Source organism: Heteronotia binoei, chromosome 5 (genome assembly GCF_032191835.1).
Source record: "Heteronotia binoei isolate CCM8104 ecotype False Entrance Well chromosome 5, APGP_CSIRO_Hbin_v1, whole genome shotgun sequence".
Taxonomy (NCBI): Eukaryota; Metazoa; Chordata; class Lepidosauria; order Squamata; family Gekkonidae; genus Heteronotia; species Heteronotia binoei.
The window spans coordinates 38,235,774-38,261,350 of NC_083227.1; the positions used below are offsets into that span (position 1 = coordinate 38,235,774).

General features: G+C 43.5%; 1 protein-coding gene across 2 annotated transcripts; it reads left to right on the forward strand.

Moving 5' to 3' along the window:
* Window positions 1-4,472: 4,472 nt before the first annotated feature.
* LOC132572292 (E3 ubiquitin-protein ligase TRIM39-like) lies at window positions 4,473-12,397 on the forward strand. Of its 2 annotated transcripts, XM_060239187.1 has the most exons (6): window positions 4,473-5,073; window positions 5,878-5,973; window positions 8,745-8,975; window positions 10,054-10,076; window positions 11,004-11,122; window positions 11,881-12,397. In XM_060239187.1, exons 1-6 carry the CDS (start codon window positions 4,621-4,623, stop codon window positions 12,387-12,389), a joined length of 1,431 nt encoding a protein of 476 aa, XP_060095170.1. In that variant the 5' UTR covers window positions 4,473-4,620; the 3' UTR covers window positions 12,390-12,397. The 2 variants fall into 2 exon arrangements, with proteins under 2 accessions (XP_060095170.1, XP_060095169.1); XM_060239186.1 differs by lacking the exon at window positions 10,054-10,076 and having other exon boundaries at window positions 4,554-5,073; window positions 8,745-8,998.
* The last annotated feature ends 13,180 nt before the right edge of the window (window positions 12,398-25,577 follow it).

The window sequence follows — 25,577 nt, forward strand, 5'->3', positions numbered from 1 at the left end:
TCAGGTCACACCCCCCTGATGTAGCCAATCCTCCCAAGAGCTTTGCAGTAGGCCCTGTACTAAGAGCCCTCTAAGCTGTTGGAGGATTGGCTACATCAGGGGTGTGGGGCCTGATATGAAAAGAAGTTCCTGCTACAGAAAAAGCCCTGGCCATCTCTATGGGGAACTCAGAACTGATCAGCTACTATGCTTTTGGAGGCAAGCCTAAGCAAGTGCGCCTCTCAGTTGCATGGTAGCCTTCAGAATCATCAATGATTTGGGGGACTCCTTAGCTGCCACTTTCAACAACGATAAACTTGCATGAGTCACTCTTATGTGACACCGTTTGTAGCGAAGCCAGTGTGGCATAGTGGCTGGAGTGCTGGGAACTTAGTTTCTTGGGGTCTCTAGTGGCAGCATGGAGAGATCTGAGGGAGTAGTGCCCCTCTTCCCGGTCATGTGATCATTTTGGCAGAAAAGTGCCGGAGGAGGAGGGGCACTCCTAGTCTACCAGAGCACTTTGGAAATCTTTTCCACAGATGGCCTGTGCACATACAGGAATGCCAGCCTCCAGGTGAGACCTGGAGATTACAGCTTGAAATTCCCTGAAATTACAGTTTATCTCCAAACAACAGAGATCAGTTCCCCTGGAGAAAATGGATGCTTTGGAGGGTAGTCTCTATGGTTTTGTATCTCACTGAGGTCCCTGCCCTCCTTAGGCTCCACCCCCAAATATCCAGGAGTTTCCCAACCTGAAGCTGGCATCCCCCACCAGTGGCCAGGGGAGACCTGTGGCAACCCTAAGTCCCAATGTGTGCCTGCACAGAAGCCCACTCAATGAACAACAGTTAGAGGCAGGTGCAACCCTGTTTGTCATTTAATTTGTGCAGCAGTTGGGGAATTGAACATATGAAGCTGCCTTATACTGAATCAGACCCTTGGTCCATCAAAGTCAGTATTGTCTACTCAGACTGGCAGCGGCTCTCCAGGGTATCAAGCTGAGGTTTTTCACACCTTTTTGCTTGGACCCTTTTTTGGAGATGCCAGGGATTGAACCTGGGACCTTCTGCTTACCAAGCAGATGCTCTACCACTGAGCCACTGTCGCATTCCCAATTCCTCTAGAGCACTTCAATTTAATTAATTTAAAGGTAATTGGATAATAATGGGTTAAGTAACAGGTTGACTCAGCCTTCTATCCTTCTGAGGTCGGTAAAATGAGTACCCAGCTTGCTGGGGGGGAAGTGTAGATGACTGGGGAAGGCAATGGCAAACCACCCCGTAAAAAGTGCAACAAACAAGAGCACATAGTTAGAATTTGGCAGTTCCATGAAAGTTTTTGCAGAGGATTGTTTTCGAAGAGTATGTCATTCACAAGTCTTGGCTGTCATAGAGCTAGCAAAAGATGGACAGCAGGATCATGTTTCTATATATACCAGGAAAAAATCCAAAGATCTAGAAAAATAATAATTGCCTCTCTGACTGTTACAGGAAAAATTCTAATTGTACCTTTAGTCACAGTCAGAAAATGACCTTAAGAGATGTCACCCTGCTCTTTACCCTTTTCCCTCCTCTGCAATATGGGGATGTCACTGTTTTCCACCAGGAGGTGAAGACTTGTTTTGTGTGGTGTTCCCTCAACGATCCTCCATGCCCTGTGTTTAAAATAATGTTCCTGTGGTTTTTAATGTATGCATTTTAGCTTTAATTTTAATTGGCTTAATGATGCGCTTTTATAATGCCCTGTTTTTAAGTGTTAGGCACCTTGAGGGTCCTGGTTGGGCAGAAAAGCAGGATATAAATTTTATAAATCGGTAAACTCACCTAAAGATCTAGGACACCTATGACATCTATGTTCTAATCTGTAAAATGTGCTTACACCATCCATGCCGTCTTATCTGCTTGTTTTAACTGTTTTATTGCTGGATTTTTAATTGTTCTATTTTGGGAAAGGGCAGACTATAAATCTGCAAAATAAATAAACTAACTACAGGGTTGTTGGAAAGATAGTGTATGTCTCTCTGGCCATCGGTGTGTGTGTGTGTGTGTGGGGGGGGGGAATAGGCCAGATACAGGTTGGGAAACTCCTGAAGATTTAGGGATGGAGCCTGGAGAGGACAAGACCTCAGTGGGGCACAATGCCAATGGAGTTCACCCTCCAAAATATCCCTTTTATTCACAGGGACTGATCTCTGTTGTCTGGCAATGCACTGTAATTCTAGGGGATCCCTAGGTCCCCCCCTGGTGTCTGGCATTCCTAACTGTACAACAATTTCCTCCACCACCCCATGGCTGCCTACTAGAGACATGAATTTTAAACTGAAGGGCAAAAGCATCAGACAGTATTCAAACGAATGGTGACCATATAAATTTAGCTTGTTATTCCTTTGCACCTGTTAAATCATCATTATGTTGTATGCTAATTTGCTACCTATATGTATGGACTGGCAACTTCCATTTCAATGTATCTGAGGAAGTGTGTGTGCACACAAAAGCTAATAGTAAAGGTAGTCCCCTGTGCGAGCACAAGTCGTTTCCGTGACGTTGCTTTCACAAAGTTTCCACAGCAGACTTTTTATGTGGTGGTTTGCCATTGCCTTCCCCAGTCATCTACACTTTCCCACCAGCAAGCTGGGTACTCATTTTACCAACCTTGGAAGAATGAAAGGCTGAGCCAACCTGGAGCTGGCTGCCTGAACCCAGCTTCCCCTGGGATCGAACTCAGGTCGTGAGCAGGGAGCTCAGACTGCAGTACTGCAGCTTTAGCACTCTGCGCCTTGAATAAAACTTGGTTGGTCTTAAAGGTGCCACTGGACTCCAACTTTGTTCTCCTGCCCAACATGGCTGCCCAGCTGGATCTATATTTTGCAGTGTTAGCAGTATAGAATAAACACAAACAACAAAAACATAATTAGATTAAAAAATCATACACACCTCCAGTTAGGGTTGCCAGTCCCCAGGTAGGGGTAGGAGATTCCCCGGTTTGGAAGCCCTCCCTTGCATCAGAAAGCAGGGGCAGGGAGGGAAATGTCTGCTGGGCACTCCATTATACCCTATGGAGAACAATTCCCATAGTATATAATGGAAATTTGATCCATGGGGTATCTGGGGCTCTGGAGGCCCCTGTTTTTTGAGGTAGAAGCATCAAATTTTCAGCATAGCATCCAATGCCTATCCTCAAAACACCCTCCAAGTTTCACAGACCAGGGGGTCCAATTCTGTGAAGTTGCCCCTATCCCCAAAAGAAGTTGCCCCTATCCTTTATTATTTTCAATGAAGGGAAGGCATTTAAGTATGATGGCCAGAACTCCCTTGTCACAACCTTGCTCCTGGTTCCACCCCAAAAGTTCCCAGATATTTCTTGAACTGAACTTGGCAACCCTACTTCCAACTGACTACATATTGTTTATAAGTAGGGTAGCCAACAGTTTTCTGGCCCTTGCTTCTGTGCCCTTTAGTAGCATCTGGACTTAGGGTTGCCAGCTCCAAGTTGGGAAATTCTTGTTAATTTGGGGAAAGGGAGGAAACTCAAGCAGGTTATAAAGCCATAAATTTCACTCTCCAAAGCAGCAGCTTTTTAATGGGGACTGATTTGTGTGTGCTGTCTGGAGGTTGTAATTCCAGAAGATCTCCAGAAGAGGTTGTAATTCCAGAAGATCTCCAGGCTCCACCTGGAGCTTGGCAACCCTGTTAAAGGTGTGCGCTCCCCCATTGGTAGGGCTGCCAATCCCCAGATGGGGATGGGATCCCCCAGTTTGAAGGCCCTTCCCCCACTTCAGAGTCATCATAGAGCGGGGGGGCGGGGATGTCTGCTAGGCACTCCATTATTCCCTATGAAGACCGATTCCCAAAGGGTACAATGGAGAATTGATCTGCAGGTATCTGGGGCTCGGGGGGGGGGGGCTTTTTTTTTAGGTAGAGACACCAGATTTGCAGCATAGCGTCCAATGACTCTCATCAAAATACCCTCCAAGTTTCAAAAAGTTTGGGTCCAATTCTATGAGCCCCAGAAAAAGGTGCCCCTATCCATTATTTCAAAAGCAGGGAAGGCATTTAAAAAGTGTGCTGCCTCTTTAAATGTGATGGCCAGAACTCCCTTTGGACTTTGATTGTGCTTGTCACAACCTTCCTCCTGGCTCCACCCCCAATGTCTCCTGGCTCCACCCTTAAAATCTCCTGGCTCCACCCCCAAAGTCCCCAGTTATTTCTTGAATTGGACTTGGCAACCTTATGCCTCGGGGCTTCCCAAGTATTAGCAGCTGAGAATGCTTATCTCCCCATGGTGATGCATTTAGAGTGAGGGTGCTTACAGACTGATTTATGACCAGATTCTGCTCCCTCCTCATGTTGACATGTAAATCTTTATGGTGCCACTGGACTTTTGCCTCCAGATCAAACTGCCGTTAAGCACAAGCAAGCTAGGGTAAACCCCCACCCCGTCTGCTGGCCTTTGGCTCCCTTAACTGCAACAGTCTCATGGCCCTATTCCCTCCCAGCTCAAACCCCTTTCTGTTTCCCCGTCTCTCCACGCCTCCTTGCTATTTCAAGCTGCAGCTGCAGCAGGGCCTTGGCAGGGCTCCCAAGAGACACACAGAACAGTTCCTGCCCGTGTTTGTTGTTGTCGGTGCTGCCTGCGGCCGCCATGGCGGCCGTGAACCCTGCCCGCGCCCTGGAGGACGAGCTCTTCTGCTCCATCTGCTTGGATTACTTCACGGAGCCGGTGATCCTGAACTGCGAGCACAACTTTTGCCGGGCCTGCATCACCAGGACGTGGGAAGGCCTAGGCGACAGTTTCCCTTGCCCCCAGTGCAGGAAGAGGTCTCGCAAAGGGAAACTCCGGCCAAACACCCAGCTGGGGAAAGTGGCAGAGAGGGCCAAGGAGTTGGCTTCGGTCATGGGCTCCGCTTCTGAGGCAGCTTCTAAGCCTAGCAGCAAGCCGGAGGACAGCGCCAGAGAAATGTGCAAGAAGCATCTGGAGGCCCTGAAGTTATTCTGCCTGGATGATCAGGCCTTGATCTGTGTAGTTTGTGACAGATCTCAGGAGCATAGACTTCACCAGATAGTCCCTGTAGAGGAGGCAGCTCAGGAATGCAAGGTACACAGCATTTGAGGGGGGGGGGGGGGAGGTGTACAATTGGTTGTAGATTCATTGCCAGACCTATGCTATTTTTAAAGGGATAATCCAAGTTCTTTGATATCTTTCCCTGCCAAATCACTGCCCCTGGGGGTTGGGGGGGACTGATTTTGGTGATGGCTTGTTATCATGTGCACTTGTCAATCCTTCTGGGTGTCACTTTTCTTGGATCTCCAAAAAATTTAAATTTCTGAACGTGGTGTGAGTGACTGCGCTTGCCAACCTCCAATCCAATAGAAAGAACAACTGTGAAAAAATAATACATTATTTACAAATAGTCCACTATCTGTTTTCAATATCGTGAAATCCAATTCCTAGCATACATCAATAAAGTCCACAAAAAGTCCATATAATTCTTGTAGAAAATCAGTAGTGTTGACGTCATCTCACCCATTCCGTAGAGCAAATTTAAAGTGCTTGTGCTAGTCCTTAGTAAATCCAATAAAGTGCTCACAAAGTTCTTGTATTTAGTTGTCTGTTGATTTCAAATGGTTGTCTCAATTCTGAAAATTTTAGCTCATTTCTGCAATCTGCCTCGAAGCCCATGGTCCTGTCAGTCTCTCTACCTCATAGGTTGTTGTGCAGATAAAATGGGAGGGGGTGGGGTGAGCTTATGAACAGTGTCCTGGGTTCCTTGGAGGAATGGCATGAGAGGGAAAGAGAGAGAGAGAGAGGCCTATGTAAGAATTCGGCAACTGAAGAGAGGAACAGAACCAGGAATGACTCAGTTCCTTGATCATAAATTCCCTGTCCTTGTCTTGGCAGGCACAGCTTCTGCACCACTTGACAGTACTCAAAAATGAGAACGACAACAGGGAGTTACTTGCACAAAACAAAGGGAAGAGGCTGGAAATGCTATTAGTAAGTATCCCTGAGGGGTGTTTTTACTCTGAGTGGCACTGGCTTTCCAGGGTTTCCAGCATCCTTTCTCAAGAGTAGCTATCTGCAGTCCTTTACCTGGAGATTCCTGGGATTTGATCTGGGGCTTTTTTGGAGCTCCTATACCACTGCACAGTCCTTCCCTTTAGAAAAGTTAGGCCTGCCCAGGAATTGTGGGAAGCTAACACATGAGATATCAAGGGTGGCTTCACACTGTTTCCTGCTCCTGTTTGCAGTATTTCTTGGCTCAGAATAATACCACTGGAGGGCAGCACAAGGCTACATAATTAGCTGTTAGTCCAACCGTTTTGCAGAGATGCATAACCATCCATGCACCTCAATAAACAGCCCTAACTAAGCCATTGGTTTTCAAGTAGTGTTGAAATTGAGGTTCTTCAGAAACTTTTCAAGGAATTTGGCAATGTCAGACCAGGTTCCCTGAAAGACAATTTGGCCAGTATCTGGAGTTATCAATATTCCTTTTCACTGCACAGTTGTATGACAGTGCCATTGCTTCACATGGACTCAGAGAGCAATTTAGAACGCATACAATGCTGTCATGCTGTTGAATATTGTAGGGGAAGCATATTAATGTTAGAAATTAGTTACTTTAACATTAGCTGCTTTGGCTGGAATTCTCGTGATATGTTCACTCAGAACTGAGACTTTAAACAAATTTGTTGGGATTAAAGGTTTCCCCGTTGTCATCCTTTCTTTTTTCAGGTCTGAGCTGTGGTGATTTTTGTTAAACATAAAATGCAATTGCCACATTTGGCAATCTGAGATTTCTCAAGGACAGTAATCTTTTAAATTTTCCTTGTTTTGCGGCAAATCAGTCCATGGGTGTCTGAGGCGCTGGGGAGGGGCTGTTTTTTTGATCTGGTGCCTCTTCTCAAAAAAACTCCCTTCAAAAAGATTGGACCAGGGGATCCAATACTATGAACCCCCAAAGAAGGTGCCCCCATCCTCCATTATTTCCGATGAAAGGAAGGTATTTAAAAGGTGTGTGGCCCCTTTAAATGTGACGGCCAGAAGAGTTCAATCATGCTTGTCACAACCTTGCTCCTGGCACCACCCCCAGAGTCCCCAGATGTTTCCTTAGTTGGACCTGGCAACCCTAATATATTGTAATCAAGCTGAGGAAATGCTTGAGGACACAAAAATAGCATCTGTAGTGAAGTGAGGGGAATGTAGAGTTTGTTTCAAGAGCCATGCAGAACCTGAGTTTCAGTTCTGCTTGCAACTGATAGTGGAAAGTGGAAACAGAATGATTGAAGAGCAAACTGCCCTACCGTACAAACAACCATTACCCAAGCTGCCTTTTACAGAAGTTCATTTAATTTTACAAAACTCCCTTTCCACCCTTGTTACAGTGTTGGCTAGCACCTTAAGAAAAACATAACTCACATAAGGCAGAGAGCTCAATCTAAAATGAAACAGTTAACTAGTACAATAAACAAGAAGAATTAAAGCATCCACAGTTAGTGTGAGGCAATAGCAAAATCTGGGGAATGTTTCTTCTGAGTTGAGAATCCTCTGCATTACACCTTGTTGTTAGGCAAACTGATGTGGAAAAGGGTTGCTGAGAGTAGGAAATCCAAAAGTCGTGGGCTTGTGTAATTCATTCTGCCATGGGAAAAGGGTGGCAGGGGAGGAAAGGGAGAAGAGGCTGCAAGTTGCCTAGAAGGAATTGTATAACTTCTCATGTTCCACAGGCCTACCTGGGCCTGCCCACATATGTGAGCCAAACATCTCTTTTCCTTCCGTTTTTAGCCTAAGAGGCACAGCCTTGAGCTGGTAGGAAAATCAGTCGGGAGAGCCTAGCTCTACTCAGAAAGCCCCCCTTCCCTCTTTCTTTTCTTTATTTCTCTTGTATCCCCCGTTTCTCCAATTGTACCCTAAACAGCTTTGAGTTTTTATTGGATCATTTTATTTTATTTTAAATGCTTTTTAAAATGTTTAGATGTTTTCATGTTCATCGCCTTGAAGACCCTAGCTGGGTGGAAAATAGGGTTGCCAATCCCCAGTTGGGGGCAAGGGATCCCCAGGTTTGAAGGCCCTCCCCCTGCTTCAGGGCCATCAGAAAGCGGTGGGGGAGGAAAATGTCTGCTGGGCACCTTATTATTCCCTATGGAGGCTGATTCCCCTAGGGTATAATGGAGAATTGATCCATGAGTATCTGGGGCTCTCGGGGGCTGTTGTTTGAGGTAGAGGCACCAAATTTGCAGCATGGCATCCAGTGCTTCTCCTCAAAAGACCTTGTTTTGCGGCATGTATGTATATATATATATATATATATATATTTGGCCGCTGTGTGACACAGAATGTTGGACTGGATGGGCCATTGGCCTGATCTAACATGGCTTCTCTTATGTTCTTATGTTCTTCCAAGTTTCAAAAAGATTGGACTGGGGGTCCAATTCTGTGAGCCCCAAAAGAAGGTGCCCCTATCTTTCATTATTTCCAATGGAGGGAAGGCATTTAAAAGGTGTGTGGTCCCCTTAAATGTGATGGCCAGAACTCCCTTTGAAGTTCAGTCAACCTTGCTTCTGGCTCCACTCCTGAAGTCTCCTGGCTCCACTCCCAAAATCCCCAGATATTTCTTGAATTCTACCTGGCAACCCTAGTGGAAAGGCAACCTAAAAAGGTTTTAAATAAATAAATGTCTGCTTTTAAAGCCAGGGGAATGTTAATACATTGCATTGGGGCAGGGTGGTATAAGGACACACAGTTTCACATTCTGTCCCTTGCAGGGCCGTGCAGAAGCAGAGAGAGAGCGAACGGCCCACATGTTCCAGAAGCTGCAGAGGATCCTGCAGGACAGGGAGAACCACATGCTCTGGGGGCTTGCCAAAGTGACCAGTGACTTGACAAAAATGCAACAGGAGAATGACAGCCGGGTCCAGCGGGGGGCGCCACTCCTACGAGGGCTGATAGCGGAGCTAGAGCAGAAGTGTCAGCAGTCGGATACAGAACTTCTTAAGGTAAAACCCAGCCAGGGAAGTTTGTGTGTTTAATTGTTTGAATTGTGGAGGCAAATTAAAGAGGTAGCTCCTAGCTAGTAAGGCAAGAAGATATATGGGAGTTCAGGTGGTTGTACCATTGGAAAGTTGACCATGGCTACAGCTCCAGTCTTGTGGAAGAAGAAATCTTAAAGGAGCTATCTTTAGTCCCAGTCAGGGTTGCCAGCCTCCACGTGGGGCCTGGAAATCTCCTAGAGTTACAACTGATCTCTAGGCTACAGAGATCAGTTCCCTTGGGGGAAATGGCTGCTTTGAAGAGTGGACTCTATAGTATTAAACCCCACTCAGGATCCTTTCCAGGTTCCACCCTGAAATCTCCAACAACTTCATAATCTGAAGCAGACAACCCTAGTCCCATTTGAATAGCATTGCTTACTTCCAGGGCTCTTTTCCGGGAAACAGAGGTGCCAGAACTCCCACGAGGGAAATTAAGGAGAAACACATGGGTGTCCCTTGGGTGTTTCCCTCGTGAACTTTTAAACATCTTTTGAGAATTTCCACTGTGTTTCCTCAGGAAAAAAAAAAAGCCCTGCTTGATCCTGATCAGATGGGACACACCATCACGGCTTCTTCCCAGAGTTCCCTCATTGGATTGGTTGCTTCCCTGATTTGCAAAACAGCAGTATGGGGTTGCTAATTAACTTTTAAAAGACCTGGTAAAAATGCTAACCAGGGGGTCTCTCACACATTTACTTTGATGCATTAATTGATTAAATAGTGAGAACATTTATATATCACTTCCTCATGCCTTAAAAAGTAGCCCAAGATGGTTGTTTTGTTGTGTACAACCAAAAGGGGCAGGGGGATGTGTGCCAAGGAAATATTGATGCTTTCCTCAAAGATAACCTGTGGTACCAACAGTACAAAGTCACTGGGAGGGAAATCACATAACCCATTGCTGCTGCACAAGCTGCTACTGGAGTGCTGCTCTGTGTGGAAGAATTTGAAATGCCTGAATGGTGATTCTTTGAGAACTTCTGGCTTTCTCCCCTTTGAATTCCAGTTTTTCACTGTAGCTCTCCCCCTTTTCTCTTTTTAGGACATTGGAAGGCTCTTGAGCAGGTAATCACCTGGTTTGTTGCAATTTAAAAAAAAAATTCTTTCTAAACTAAGAAAGTCTTGTAGGGCAATTTAAATCCATATTTATTTTATTCGATTTATATCCCGCCCTCCCCGCCGAAGCAGGCTCAGGGCGGCTAATGGACAATTTCACACCCAGCTATTTCCCTCTTGGTTTTAAGGCCCTGCAGGTTCCTTTTCTGTTTTATTCCTTTCCTTCCTCTCTGTTCTGAGACGCTTCATGAGTTATTTTTTCCTCCATTTCTTTTTCTCATTGATCCTCTCCTTTCCATAGTTCTTATTCTGCCTCATAGGGCTCTGCCTGTTCCACATTTTTCCCTTCAGCACCTGCTTATCACCCTGGTTGGTGGACCCTTGTTGCTACCTTTGAGGCCTTCTTCCACTCTGTTCAGTTTCAGTTTGCTTTAATACAGTCCATGACCAAATACCTTCCACTCTGTTTTCCTTTCTCCTTGCCTACAAAATCTGAATTTTCTTAATATTGTTCTTAAGTCCTATATGAAGTTTTTCTCTCAGATTCATATTTTCTCTGTACCTTTTCAGCTGTCCACTTTCTAGGGAATGCCAATATAATGCTGGTTCTAACTGTATGATCAGAGATACAGACAACCACCTCTCTGCAGGGCTTTTTTTAGCAGGAACACACAGGAATGCAGTTCCGGCTGGGTTGGCATCAGGGGGTGTGGCTTAATATGCAAATGAGTTACTGCTGGGCTTTTTCTACAAAAAAGACTCTGCCTCTCTGTACGGCTACTGGTGTTTTGTGATAGGCTATTGAGCCCCTGTTATGTAACTCAAAGTTGTCTGTATGACTCCATCCTGAATGTTTGTTGGACAAAGTACCTAGCTGCCATCTCATGACTATTCACTATCTGGTTGGCTATTTCTTATGAACTGTTTCCACTGTAGGTGTAAAAACTGGACCTTTCCAAAATGGGTGCCAGTGTCTACCACTGAACTGGAAGAGAGAATTTCCTATTTCTCCCGGAAGAAGGCAGCTCTGTGGGAGGACATGACTGAGACACGGGGTAGGTTATCAGCGACGTTGCTGTGGGTTGACTGTATGATTACTATGAATATGACATAAGAATGTAAGAGCTGCAGGGCCAACAAACAGGGTATATAGAGGCCCAGGCTTCCCCCTGATGCTTCCTCCTTGTCCTGGTGCTGGTATTCAGAGGTTTTCTGTCTCTGTGTATGGAGGTTTCTTTTTGTCATCATGTCTAGAAGCCAATGATGGACCTCTCCTCCATGATTCCAGCATCTGGGACAGTCCTTTTACGTACATTCCTGACAAGAGGAAAGAAGCTTGGAGATTCTAGTCTTACATGCTTGTGCATGCTGGCATTGAGCATATCCTAGGAAACCTTTTCCTTCATATTTTTTGGGCAATCCCCCTTGATGTAGATCACAAAGGACATAGAATTGGCCTGGTGTACTTGGCTGGAGTGATTGCAGGTTCCTTGACAAGCTCGGTCTATGATTCACTCTATAGCCTAGTAGGGGCAACTGGAGGAGTTTATGCTCTTATTGGAGGGTACTTCATATGGGTTTTAAAAACAAATCACTCTCCTTCATTAACTTTTTTGGGTTTTTGGAAAGGTCAGGGGGAAGGAGATCTCCTAGTTCTCCATCTTTCCAATCTGTTTCTAGCACTGTGCAGCATTTTTGACCCATTCTTTGGGGCAAGGTTCAGAATTAGATATCTAGATGGTTGTATTTGCTCAGTCCTTAATGTTGCTGGTGAGAGATGGTCCATAACACAGCTCTTTTTTCTTTATTACAGAGATCTTGACCTTGGATTCTGATTCAGCTCATCCCAGCCTCGCCATTTCAACGGATCGGAAGACTGTGAGCCGCAGGTGTTCTTGTCCAGCTTTCTGCAATGACTCTAGAAGATTCTACCCCTCCTTCTGTGTGCTGGGTTCTGAAGGTTTCACAAGCGGCCGCCACCACTGGCTGGTGGATGTCAAAGGTCATTGTGGCTGGGCCCTGGGCGTAGCTAAAGAATCTATGGATAGGAAGAAGCCAATGGTACTTCATCCAGAACGTGGAGTTTGGGCAGTGGAGCTAGGCCCGTACAAGCTCCTTCCTGCAGCGCCAGTCCCTGAGACAGAGAGGGACACCCCAACCCGCAGGCTTCTGGTCACCTTGGACTATGACGCAGGCCGGGTGACATTCTCGGACTTCCCTAACCCAGAACCTCTATTTACTTTCAGGACCTGCTTCACAGAGAAGCTTTTCCCTTTCTTCTGGCTGTGGTCCCCTGAAGCATCTATTAAACTGTGTCCTTGAGATATAAAGCCATAACCTGGTTGCTTCTCCTCACCTGGAAGTTATTCAGTGATGCCACTTGGCATTTGCCATTAAGACATGTTCATCATTAATATTTCTACAAGTAGGAGGCCTCAGCTAGCTCATCAAACAGACTCTGGTTCACTGTAAATCAAATGTGAGATCCAAGCAAGGTGGGATGATGGGAGGTTTTGGTGCTTGGGGGGGCACAGTGGGAGAGCTTCTAGTGTCCTGGTCCCACTGGTGGACCTCCTGATGACACTTGGGTTTTTTGGCCACTGTGTGACAGAGTGTTGGACTGGGTGGGCCATTGGTCTGATCCAACATGGCTTCTCTTATGTTCTTATGAGATCTGTTAATCCCGTTATTAAAAGAAACCCTAGCAGAGAATTTGAATTGGGGGAAGAAGGAACTCTTCTCCATGCCTTTTCTAAGTGCATTAGTGCACTCCCCAGCTGTTATCTCAAGTGAAGGGGAAAAGACAGGTTCATTATGGGAACTTGTATTTGCCTTGCTGGGAGAAGAAAGGGGTTTCTATCAAGAAATGTGTAGGGAATGACTCTCCCAACACTATGGCTTCATGTTACTATTAAAGTAAACATCACAGAGTCTGAACAGTGATTCCCCACAATAACAAGTCATTTGGCCTTTAGATATGTGAGGGTGTTGTTGTCTTAAGTTTTGCACAATTTCATGTTAGAGACCTGTGTAATCAGAAGCTTCGCTATAGAATTAAACATTATTTTTGGCAATTACATGTCCCCAGATATGTGATTGCCAGAACAGTGTGAATGCCAGGATGACTTGCAGGGAAACACTGGCAAAAGGGATACCTGCTGTTTGCTCTCTATAAATCCACCTCTCCAGATGTTTTATTCAGCTGTGCTTATGGTTTTGAAACATAGGTTGGGGGGGAATCTTGGATCTGCTTACGGTTTTGAAACATAGGTTGGGGGGGGAATCTAAAACAGCAGTGATGAAAGGTATTTATAGGGAAATTCACTGGACACACAGTCTCCCCTGCACACATAGACCATTCTGCATTAGTCTTACAAAAGAAGTGTTGGGAATGCTGCATTTCTTTCAGAATGCTGAACCCTTAGATCAGGTGTCCCCAACTTTTTAAAGGATGCAAGCACCTTTGCAATTTTGAAAGAGGGTGGTGAGCACCAAAATGTCTTCCACAGGAGGTGAGGCCAAACTCAAACCAGCTGCTTCTGGAGGGGAAACCAAATGGAATACCTTCTCCTCACACCTCTTTGAAGGAAGGAAATCTTGAAGGAGAAATGGAACCACACACTGACTAAGGAAAACCACAGTCGCTTAGTAGTCCTCCTTATCCTCCAGGGGAAAACTCTTTCATTTGAATGTGCCTGATAATACGCCCTGCTTTACAATGGCCCCACCTGCTTTCTGAAAAACTTAGTGAGTGCCAAGAGAAGTACTGGCAAGCACCACATTGAGGACCCTGTCTTGGACGGTTAAGAAAGTGAGAGAAATTGTAGCACATTCACATATACACCCTCCAAGGTTGAAAAGAAATTGGAATTTGCCCTGACCTGGATAGCTGAGGCAAGCCTGATCTCATCAGATCTCAGAAGCTAAGCAGGGTCAACTCTGGCAAGTACTTGATAGGAAACCTTGAAATACCAGCAGTCGAGAGGACAGGGGCAGGTTTTATTCAGCCACCTCTGAATATCCTCCAGGCCCCCAATAGAGGTTAGTCACCAGAGCTCATCATGACTTCCAGGTACACACACACAGACTCACATGCATAAAAACCTGAAAACAAGGAATTGGAATCTCTTACTATAGCAAAACTTGGCCCTCCTCACCTATTATGGTGTTAGCGAACTAGGGAATAGTCTCTGTATTTTTCTTAATTACTTATTTTTACTTAATTACATCTCATCCTATAGTTCTTTGCATTTCATGCTTCCCCACCCCCACATGAAAGGTCTACCAGATGGAGGGGCTGCTATCTGTCTCTAAAGAAATGGACCCTAGTCCATAAAAGCTTCTTTTGGAATAAAATGTTGTTAGTTTAAGGTGCCCCATTATATTTTGGCCCCATAATATTAATCTTGTTATCTATACCTGAAAATCACCAAGACAGAGCACTTGGATGCAGTGTTGTCCTGGCTAGAATATCCAAATCCTTGCCAACAATATCAGAGTGCTACCCACATTATCACCTGATTTGGTTTTAATCTTTTATTTGTTTTCTCTGTTTTATTTGTTTATTTGTTGCCATGTTGACAGTCATGATAGTTCCCCTTCTTGAGGTTGACAAGTGCTGTCTGATAGCCAAGATACAATGCAGGAAATGGTTTCACCGCTTGCTTATTGCATATGATGGCTTGGTAATGACTTTACTGAGGGCAATAAAGATAACAATACTCTTTCAGGAGACAAGTAATAACATTCAGTTCAAGGTAGCGCTTCTGTGCCTTCAACAACTGATTATAAAAGAGAATGTTGAGATGGAAATGTGATAACCCTCTTCATCACAAAATAGGAGTCAAGTTGCACCTTTAAGACCAACTTAGTTTTATTCAGAACGTTAGCTTTCGTGTGCTCTCTAAGCACACTTCATCAGATGAGGAATCTGGTATTTGACATTTTTGTTTTTTCTATCTAGGATAGTGCTGCCACCTCCAGGTTGCCTTGGTGAATTACAGGGTCATGTAACAAAATCAGCAATGGGATAAGAGCTAGTGCAGTAGGAGAAGCATCTACTAGACATCACTTTTCAGTGTATTAAAGATGCAAGAGACCTGTCCAATGTATAACGCACTTTGGGATGTTTGGGAAGCAACACAAATAAATGCAAAAGATTTTATCCAATACCATACATAAAATGTATGTCCAGTTGCAAAAAAGAATATGCTTTATATGGCATAGTTGAAAAGTACTTGGGTAATAACAACTGACCCAGAATGCAGCAGTCCTATTAGTTGCATTAGCCAATGATTGTTATAGAGATCCACTGTTTCATGGTATCTGGTGAGAATTCAGTTAGTTTTCAAGCTTCCTAATAGTTCCCAATATAGATTCCAGCCTTTGTTTTTAGGAACGAGGGGGGGAGACATACCTTATGTTCTATTCAGGTCAGCAAATGATTACTTACTCAGCATTCCCCAACCTTCAGAGGTGAGTTGGTAGGTATGATGATGGTCAGGGTCTTTTTAGTGGTGGTGCCTACTTTATGGAACATTGTACTTAAGAAGGCTTAATCAGGTCTGCTTGTCCATAGCGTTTTTGTCCATTTGCTGAAGCTGCTTTATTTCATAGGGCTTTTGGAGCAACTGGCTGGTGCACTTCAGTACAGGTAACAGACTAAATCCAAACAAATTCATCCATGTAGCTGCTACTACTTGCATAACCTTCAAACAATTTATACTTTTAAAATATAGGATGATTTCTATGATTTGCTTGTTGAGGTTTGCTAGATTTTATTGTAAGCTGCCTTACGGGCCCCCTGAGGCTAGGATATACATTTAAAAACAAAACAGAAAACCAAATTACCTGAGAATGCTATGGTAAAGAGTTCACAAGCAGCCTATAAGTCCAGGGACAAAGATTGGGGTGGTTCCTGAGATTTACAATGTTGATTTTGAGCTCCAGTGCAAAAGTTGGATTTGCAACCAGTGTTCCCTCTAAGCTGAGTTAGTGTGAGCCGGCTCACAAGTTTTTTCGTCTCCAGCTCTCAGATTTTTGTTTTAGGTACGGTGGCCCCCAGAGCAAACTAATTTCTGCACTAGCTTATGACTTTAATGCCAGAAACTCACAAAGTAGAATTTCTGCTCACACGACTCCACAGCTTTTGAGGGAGCATTGCCTGCTTGCAAGCCTCCCTCTCATCTCCAGGCATTGCTAGGTTCCTTTTGCCTTTGTTTTGGACAGTGACAGCCCCAGGTATAGGAAGTGGCTTGTTCCTTTGCTATAGTTGAGAAACAGCATAGCAGATGTAGAGATTACACAGATGAGCTTCTAGCTGTAATCCTCTGTTTATGAAAGCAAGTGGTGTCCTTGGCTACAGAAAATAGTGGAAAGCAAGCAAGGTGAATCTTGAATGCATGCATCGTTCACTGCCAAAGAATATCCCATTTTGAGAACTTGTAGCTCCATAGAATAGCATAGGGTTGGCATTTAGAAAATTGCACCTCTAGCTAGAGGAGCCTTGGGTAGTGTTGAAAAAGACCCCAGTCCAAGACCTTGGAGAGCTATTGCCTGTTCCATCAGAAGGTACTTTGAGATAAGAACACAAGTAAAGCTGCCATATGAGTCAGATCCAAGTAGTCAGATCCAAGTAGTAGAACAAAATAGGAGTCAAGTGCACCTTTAAGACCAACTTAGTTTTATTCAGAACTACCTCTTTGCTGGATAGGAATGCCCTTACCTCCTCAAAGTTAAATCATATTTTCTTATAACAAGAAAATGACTAAAAGAAAAGAAGGTACTGCTGCTGGAATGAATCACCAAATATATTGCTGTGCCTGAAGTAGCAAGTGGAACCAGGGGGTGATGACAAAAACAAAAAAACACAAACAACCTCTCCCAATTCAATCATTGACAATTTGCTGACTTAATTATATCTCAAGCTTACGTTCTGAATAAAACTAAGTTGGTCTTAAAGGTGCAACTTGGCTTCTATTTTGTTCATATAATGAGTCAGGCCACTTGCCTGTCACTGTCAGTATTAACTGTTGCCTGGCAACAGCTCTGCATGAGATCTGGCGGAGGTCTCCAGATCCTCCTATTACCTGTTCTGGGACCCTGTGCATGCAAAACAGATGCTCTGCTGTTGAGCCACAACCTCTCCCCATCAATATGAGGTAGATCAGTGGATCGACTCTGTCTCAGTATAAGGCAGCTTTTTTAATTCATATGGTTGCAGGCGGTTTTGCACAAGTGCTTTGAATTTTATTTTCTCAGTGCACAGCCCTCTTTCTTACATATTTACAGTCATGTGCAAATCACTGCACTTCTTTTGTAGGAACAGACCCGTTGACAGCACTCTGTAGCTACTTTTCATTGGCACTGGATGTAAAAGTGGTCCCTGAATAATAGAGATGGTCCCTCCCTTAATTTCTGAGCTTGTATGTTAGAAATTCAGCACTTGCAGTCTCCTTTTCTAAGAACTATTCTGCCAAAGTTAAGACCTTTAAATCTTGAACATTTTAATGAGTAAAATTAATCTAGAAAATATTCTGTCCCTCCGTTGTGGAGCTCAGGGCAGCATAATTTGTTCTCCTCTCTTCCACAACAATCCTGTGTAGTAGGTTATACTGAGAGTCTGGCCCAAAGCCATTTAATGAGAATCAGGGCTGAGTATAAATCAGGGATTTGAACCAGGGTCTCCCAAGTTCTAGCCCAGGAGTGGTCAGACTTGCTTAACGTAAGAGCCACATAGAATAAATGCCAGATGTTTGAGAGCCACAAGACATGAATGTCAGGGAGAGAAAGAGGGAGGGAGGAAGGAAATAGATAGGAGGGAGAGGTGGAAAGAAAGCAAATTTAAATGTATTCTCCAAGCCTCCCATATCAGCTGGCTTGGCTTGGAGAAGAGGTTTAGAGAGACAAATTTTTTCTTCAAGAAACGGGCGGTGGGGGCTTCAAGAGCCTCACAATATATGTGAAACAGCTGCATGTGGCTCCCAAGCCACAGTTTGGCCACCCCTGTTCTAGACCAACATGTTATAATAATTGTAATACAAGGCTCAAAATGTAAGCACTTTCTGAGTAAAATCAATGGTGCTCAAACCAAAAAGAAGTTTGCCGTTTTCCTCCCATTTAGGATTGCCAGGTCTGATTCAAGAAATACCTGGGGACTTTGGGGATGGAACTAGGAGCAAGGTTGTGACAAGCACGATTGAACTGCAAAGGGAGTTCTGGACATCACATTTAAATGCCCTCCCTCCATTTGGAAACAATGAAGGATAGAGACATCTTCTTTTAGGGCTCATAGAATTCAGCCCCCAGGTCAAATCTTTTTGAAACTTGGGGGATGTTTTGAGGTGTGGCACTGGATGCTATGCTGCGAATATGGTTTCTCTACCTCAAAAAACAGCCCCTCCCAGATACACACAGATCGATTCTCCATTATACCCTATGGGAACCGGTCTCCGTAGGGTATAACAGAGTGCCCAGTGGACATTTCTTTTCAATCCACCCCTGCTTCCTGTTAATCCTAAAGTGGGAGGAGGGCCTCCAAACCAGGAAATCCCATTCCCCCTACTGGGGATTGGCAGCCCAACTCCCATTATTTGTGTACATGTTAAGTCAGCTTTTCTGTTTATCAATGTGCAAGTACAAAGTTTCTGAAATGTGAAAAGCAAAACAAGGCAATTTTAAATGTACTTTTGGGTCCCTCAGGGGATGGTCTTATTGATTACATGGAGCCTTGGGCAAAAATCCAGGATGAGGCCTGGAATCACTGCCACCCTTCCACCAGGCCCCTCTGCCACTGTGGTCCAAGCAAGGGTGGCCTTTGATCTATATGAGGCAGGTGCCACCAGAGATCATCTGTCTAACCTTCAGATGAGGTGTGCATGAGTGGTGGCCACTGCAATGGCTGCCTAAGCCCCAGACAGCTGGAGCTAGCTCCCCCCTAGGTTGTGGGAGACAGAGTTGTGGTGGTTGGAGCCCCCAGCACATGGCCTGATACGCAGCCCCTCTTGCCCATTGATTAAGACTGCCCTTGTCATTTCGGTCCTTGAAGAGTTTAAAATAATTAGGTTGTGTGTCCCCTGTTGTTTTGATGTTTTTTTCTTTTGTATTGTGTTTGTTGCTTTTAAACTCTGTTCACCTATTATGCCTTCTAAAAATGGAAAAACAGACTAGTTTAGAACATTTGAGAAATTTGTCATTTCCTTGTCAAAAGCTCAGTGGTGACATTGAGATGGCTCACAGGGCATATCTGGGTCAGGCTTCACTTCTAGAAGACTAAAACCCATTCCCTAGAAAGGTTTACAGAGGAAAAAATGAAAAGGGATAAACAATATATATGTCTTTCTTCGGCTGGGCCATGTGTGCCATAAATGTAATGCCCGGTAGGAGACATAAGTGTATTATAAAAGTAGAGTACTGTTCTGTTGCCAGATGCAATACACATGAAACTGCTTTGTATTTAATCAGTTTATATAAACTGGCAAAATCTGGTTCGAAAGGGCTGTAGTCCAGTGGGAAATGAAGCTGAGAGAAATCAGGCCCAGATGTTTACTAGTCTCCTCTCTTATAGTTTTCTCACTGTGTGTCACCACCTGATGAGTTCCCGTACCATTAGGCACAACTATCTCCATTTTTAATGGGAACACTTCATGGTAGCACAGGAAACCACTGTGTTGTCCTCCTCATAAAAACCACCCAGTCTAGTTACAGGACCTCCTGCCACTGGCAGCAGCTGGAGTTACTGAGCAGAAGCTGCAATGTGGCTGGTTCTGAGGGCAGTCTGGAAGATCATCTTTCCATCATTCTTTTGCCTGGCAAAAGCAGGTAAGGCTTTCCTTGTTTGACTGTATCTCTTCAGTTGAGAAAAAAAGAGGATGGTGGGGTGGGAAGAGACATGACATTTCCCACTGGACCACAGCCCTTTCGAACCAGATTTCACCTGATGGAAAAAAATATCCTGTCCTTTTAACAGAGACTTAATGGAATGTAATTTACCACAGAAAAGCTTCATCCATTCAAATCTACATATTAAGCCTCTATTAAAGGGACAGGACAATATTTTTGTTTCTCCAGGCGGTTGGCAACTCTAAATGCAAGACAGAGAAAATATCTGCTTTTTTTCCACCCTGCTCTATTAATACTAGGAGGCACCCAATGAAGTTGATGGGCAGTAGATTCAGGATTGAAGAAAAAGAAATACTTCTTTACTCCATGAGTAATTTTTGCAATTCACTACCAATGAGTGTAGCAATGGCCATGAGCACAGACAGCTTCAAGAGGGAGTTAAACAGATCAATGGGAGAGGTCCATCAGTAGCTTGCAATGGTGGAACCTCCATATTCAGAGAACCTTCATATGTTCTCTTGATACTCAGGTGGAATTGAGAAATCACTTTCCTGAACAGTGTATGAAATATTGTTATTGTTGTGAGCTGCCCTGAGCCTACTTTGGGGGGAGGGCGGGACATAAATTCAATAATAAATAAATGGAAGCATGAGTAAGTTTTTGGCATGTGATATTTCTAACAGGGTCAATCTTACTAATAAGCGGTGTGAGGCAATTTGCCTCAAGTAGAAGATATTGAGATATAATTAAAAGTCAGCAAATTGTCAATGATTGAATTGGGAGAGGTTGTTTGTGGGTTTTTTTGTTTTTGTCATCACCCCCTGGTTCCATTTGCTACTTCAGGCACCACAATATATTTGGTGATTCATTCCAGCAGCAGTACCTTCTTTTCTTTTAGTCATTTTCTTGTTATAAGAAAATATGATTTAACTTTGAGGAGATAAGGGCAATCCTATCCAGCAAAGGGGTAGAGTTGCCAACAGCCCTGGAGAAACATGCCCTGTCTCTTTTGCAGAAACATAATATGGGCCAGTGAAGCTTTTCATAGCATGGAGATTAATAACACCACCTGATAAATAATAATTCATTACGCCTTCATTAAGGACAAGGACATTGCTCTCCAGATCTGTTGGCAATCTTAACAAGTCACATAAATGACTATAATTTTAAGCTTCTGTAACACTCTGGGAGCCATGACCTGTATAGCCCAGGCTAGCCTAATCTCATCAGATCTTGGAAGCAGAGTTGGCCCTGGTTAGTAATTGGATGGGAGATCTCCAAGGAATACCAGAGTCTTGATGTGGAGGCAGGCACCTCCCTTGCCTTGAAAACCCTATGGAGTCAAGTAGAAGTCAGCTGCAACTTGATTGCACAAAAATCAAACAAACAAACTCATCTGATGTTTGGCACAGAACTCTACTGCAGGTTAAAAAAAAAAGAGAAAGCCCCAAAACCTCATAGCGGGAGGCAAAAGAGATTAGTGGATCTAGGCCTGGAGAGGGTGCAGAAGGAGTCAATTTCTCCTTCTTCCTGAGTCCTCCTCATAGGCTCCCATCTTGTTCCATCTATTCATCTGGTGTATTAAAAAAGAATAAGCATCATCCTTTGATTTTTCTAGCCATGTTATTTTGTTCATTCCGATCAGTGGCAACTCTACTTGCTATTCATGGGGTGTACATATTTCTGTTTGCATGTAATGAATTTCAAGGAGAAAGAGAGGTTTCCAGCAGGGTATTACAGTGATAATCTTACTTCTTGTATAATCTTACTTCTTGTCCCTTTCCACTAGCCATGGAGCGCAGTGGTCCTGCAGAAACAATGGGCAAAATGACAGTAACCCTTCCAGACACTATAAACGGGGCTACTAGGATAATCCCAGCCCTGCAATACATGAATGGCATCAACTCTGGGAAAAGTGCATCTAGAATCATTGTAATTACAGCTCCCAAGAACAGTCCGGTTACCACAGAAAACACCACTAACTTCCCTAGAATCACTATGCCCATTACAGTCTTTGACAACACCACTACAACAGACAGATCTGTAACTGTCAGTGGAGGTACTATTGCTGGAGGTGATCCTACCACTAACAAAGCTGCCCCTGGTGTCTCTTCCACTGCTTTTGAGGAAGTCATTAAAAAATTTCTTCAAAATGTTAACACAACTTCTGTAGAGAACCCCTACACTACCGGTATCTTCATGACTACTTCAAGTCCTGGAGGGGCTACTACTCCAAATGGAAATGCAACCAATGACACCCTCCCATCAGAAAACCCTGGATCCACTACCCTTCTTTCAACAGAAAATACTGTCAACATTGTTCCTGGAATAACTATCACCCAAAGCCAGAAAAATGCTGTTGATGTGGTTACAACTTTTGGAAAAGTTCCTGAAGATCTACCGGACAACACTCAAGGTAAATGGTGACCAAATCTGTGGGATTTGAAGGGACAAATCAGCAGGTAGAGGGATGGGGTGTTTAACCTGTTGGTTCTCTTCTGCAAATGGCCTTTGGGTGATGCCGTTTTCCTTCAAATAGGCTTACTTCTGTCTGGAGAAAACAGGTTAAAATCACTTGAAGGTGCATATGCTGGGGAGAATCAGTGAGCATGGAAAAGATTAAGCATCTCCATCCCTTTTATTCACACACCTCAAATACCCTTAGTCCACATTAGTTTTACGAGGCACATATAGGAATTGTTAATCCCATGTTTGTCTCATATCATGTAGATCTGGCCCAAAATGGCATCCTCTCTATTTGGGGGTTTATTGTTTATATACTTTCATTGCAGTGGGGTTATAAAATGTTCTTACCTTATTTTATCCTCACTGCACCTTTATGGAATAGGGTAAGTTGAAAGCAACTTCAGTTCAAAGTCACACTATGACTTTGAACTTCAATGATCTGGACTGTGGTTTAAACCTAGATTCACCTTTAGGACTCAGACAGCCCAGGTATTTCAGTCATAAAATGCAAATTGCAGCCTAAAAAAAAAAATCTCAGTTTTCCTTAGGGTTGTGCAAAATTGTAATCCTTCAACTTCCCCTCTATTTTGTTATTTGAAACCAGCTTTGCCCACTGTATTATGTGTGTTAAGTGCCCTGCTCTATTTGCATTTTTAAAATCTATATCCTTTAGAAACATGTCTTCTTTCCTTTAAAATGCTAATATCAGATTAAGGGAAGTAGTTTTGAACTGTAAAACTGAAAGGAGATCAAAGTGTTAAAATACTTACGCAGCCCCAAGGGAAACTGTGGTCAATGAGATTGCAATTTGCACTTTATGGCTGGACTGTCAAGATGTCCTCCATTTTAGGAAGAAGAAAAAATGCAAGAAACAGACAAATCAGAGCTTTACACACCACCATCTACAATTTTTTACATGTATCTGATGACACAAACCAATGATACACGAACCATTGTTAAACAAATTGTGGTTTACTGAAATGTATGATAAGCCCCCACCAGTGGTGTAGGGATAATAATACTGACCTTACAGAATAATACTGACGGAAAGGAATAAGGATAAAAAATGTGTTTTATTTTTGGAAACAATTATGGAAGGAATCAGGGAAATAATGGTATCAAAAGATCCAAAAGTGATAGCACTGAGAAACGACAAGATAAATTAACTGTAAGGAGAGAATTTTTTATAGCTGCCTCATTATTTCAACCTGCACTTTTTTTGTAGCAAAAGGCCAGCACAGTCTCATTTGCATATTAGCCCACATCCCCTGACACCATGGTTTCACATGGGACTTTTTTGGTAGAAAAAGCCCAGCAGGAACTTATTTGCATATTAGGCCATACCCCTGTTGCCAAGCCAGTTGAAATTGCATTCCTGTGCATTCCTTTTTTTGTTTTTTAAATAAAGCCCTGATTTCAACCAAGAAGTGGTTCTGTGGACTTCTTTAAATCTTCATTCACTTTTGGACATGTTTTGTAATGAAACTTTCAACCACGGCAAGAATAACCACTTTTGAAAAATTAGGGGGGAAATTACTCATAAAAGCTTTTATTAATGAACAGCAGCCAATAATGGTCTCTTAGGGAAAGCAATTTCCATTATATAGGAAAGTCGAATTTTTAAAGAGTTGTTAAATATTGCAAAGTCTGATTGCATTAGCGCGTTATAAACATTTTCTTGAAATTTAATAAAAAGGAACATTTAAATGCAATGAAATAGTTATTAAGCAGTGTTAGAAATGTGCCAGACTCTTACAGTTGATAGTGGAAGAATAATAATGTTGAGCCATAAATGTTTTCTTATCATTAACATTCTATGCCAGGATCCTCAGTCTGAGGATACCTTTGAAACTGTGTAGGTGGTGGGCACAACCACAAAATGACTGTCACAGAAGGTAGGGTCAATTGAAAAAATCAGGGACTGAGGTCATAACATAATTATAACAGTAATTCTTCAACATTTCAGGTAGAAGGTCTGTTTAATAGGATGCCTTTTAAAACAGATATTGTTTAATAAAATTTTCTTGCATACACGGGACTTACCTTCAGTCACATACTGAATATCCTTGTGGTGTGGTGACAGCTGCTGCCAAAGCAACGTTTCTAAAGATTGGCACATGCTATCAGATTTCCAATGGCCAATCAGAAGCCCTGCTGGGCAAAAAAACCCCTTCTGGCCACACCTATTTTCTAAAAAAAATGGGGGGCACCTAGAAAAGTGTCAGTGAGCACTGAGGTACCCAGAGGGTTTTTTTTTAAAAAAAAGCCCAGCAGGAACTCATTTGCATATTAGGCCACACCCCCTTACATCACCATTGTTCCACACAGGGCTTTTTTTAATAGAAAAAAGTCCAGCATATTAGGCCACACTCCCTGATGCCAAGCCAGCCAGAACTGCATTCCTCACAGCCTTAGCTGGCTTCCTTGCCTTCATATGTCCAAATCTGAATATATTGTTTCATGGCATCTTTCTGGTCACCACAAATGCTCAGCTGGCTAGGATTGCTCATGTGACCAAAGTACACAAATTAGTCACAATTAGAAGACAAAAGAATGACATCAAAGCTCTAAACAAAAAGTGGTTTCCAAGTGGTGTTTTTGTACCCCTGCCACCAAAGACACTTTTTAAAAATTCCAAAACAGAAGAACTTTCTAGGCACCCCTAAGAACTGCTGCATATTGGTCATGTGGAACTGCCCTAAGAACCTGAAATAAGTTTCCAGTCCTGATGCTGAGTAAATTATTTGTTTGATCCCAATGTTTTGTCCTTTTCAGGGAACCCAGAGTGCCTCTCTGTGTGTGAAATTATCCCACCATGGGGTACTGTCCTTCTGTGCTTGGGAACAGCATTCTTCATTTTTGCACTGGTTGGCCTCATATTTTTGGTAAGTTTGAGAATGGTCGAGTCTAGGGACTGAGGAAGAAAGGCTAGGGCTCTGTTCACTGTGCTTGTCCACCCTAGTTACAGAGCAACCTATCCTCCCATGCAAATGTATGTGTAAGTCTAGTCTACCTTTTGGACACTGGTCATGATGGTCCAAGCTGTTGGAGGAAATACTGAGGGACAAATCATAGACTAAGTGGGAAATCTGCAATCCCTAATTAACTTGGGGCTTCAAAGCAGCCATGGAAGGCCTGAATTGGACCCATGGGGAAGGAAGGTTAAGTCTTTCCCCCTTAATCTTCTCTGATCAAAATGAGCCA

Excerpts from the sequence above, each read along its gene's own strand:
- LOC132572292 (XM_060239187.1), top strand. The coding sequence starts at position 4,621 with ATGGCGGCCGTGAACCCTGCCCGCGCCCTGGAGGACGAGCTCTTCTGC. Across the intron at positions 5,074-5,877 it reads AGGCAGCTCAGGAATGCAAG|GCACAGCTTCTGCACCACTT; the intron begins GTACACAGCATT and ends TTGTCTTGGCAG. Across the intron at positions 11,123-11,880 it reads GGACATGACTGAGACACGGG|AGATCTTGACCTTGGATTCT; the intron begins GTAGGTTATCAG and ends TCTTTATTACAG.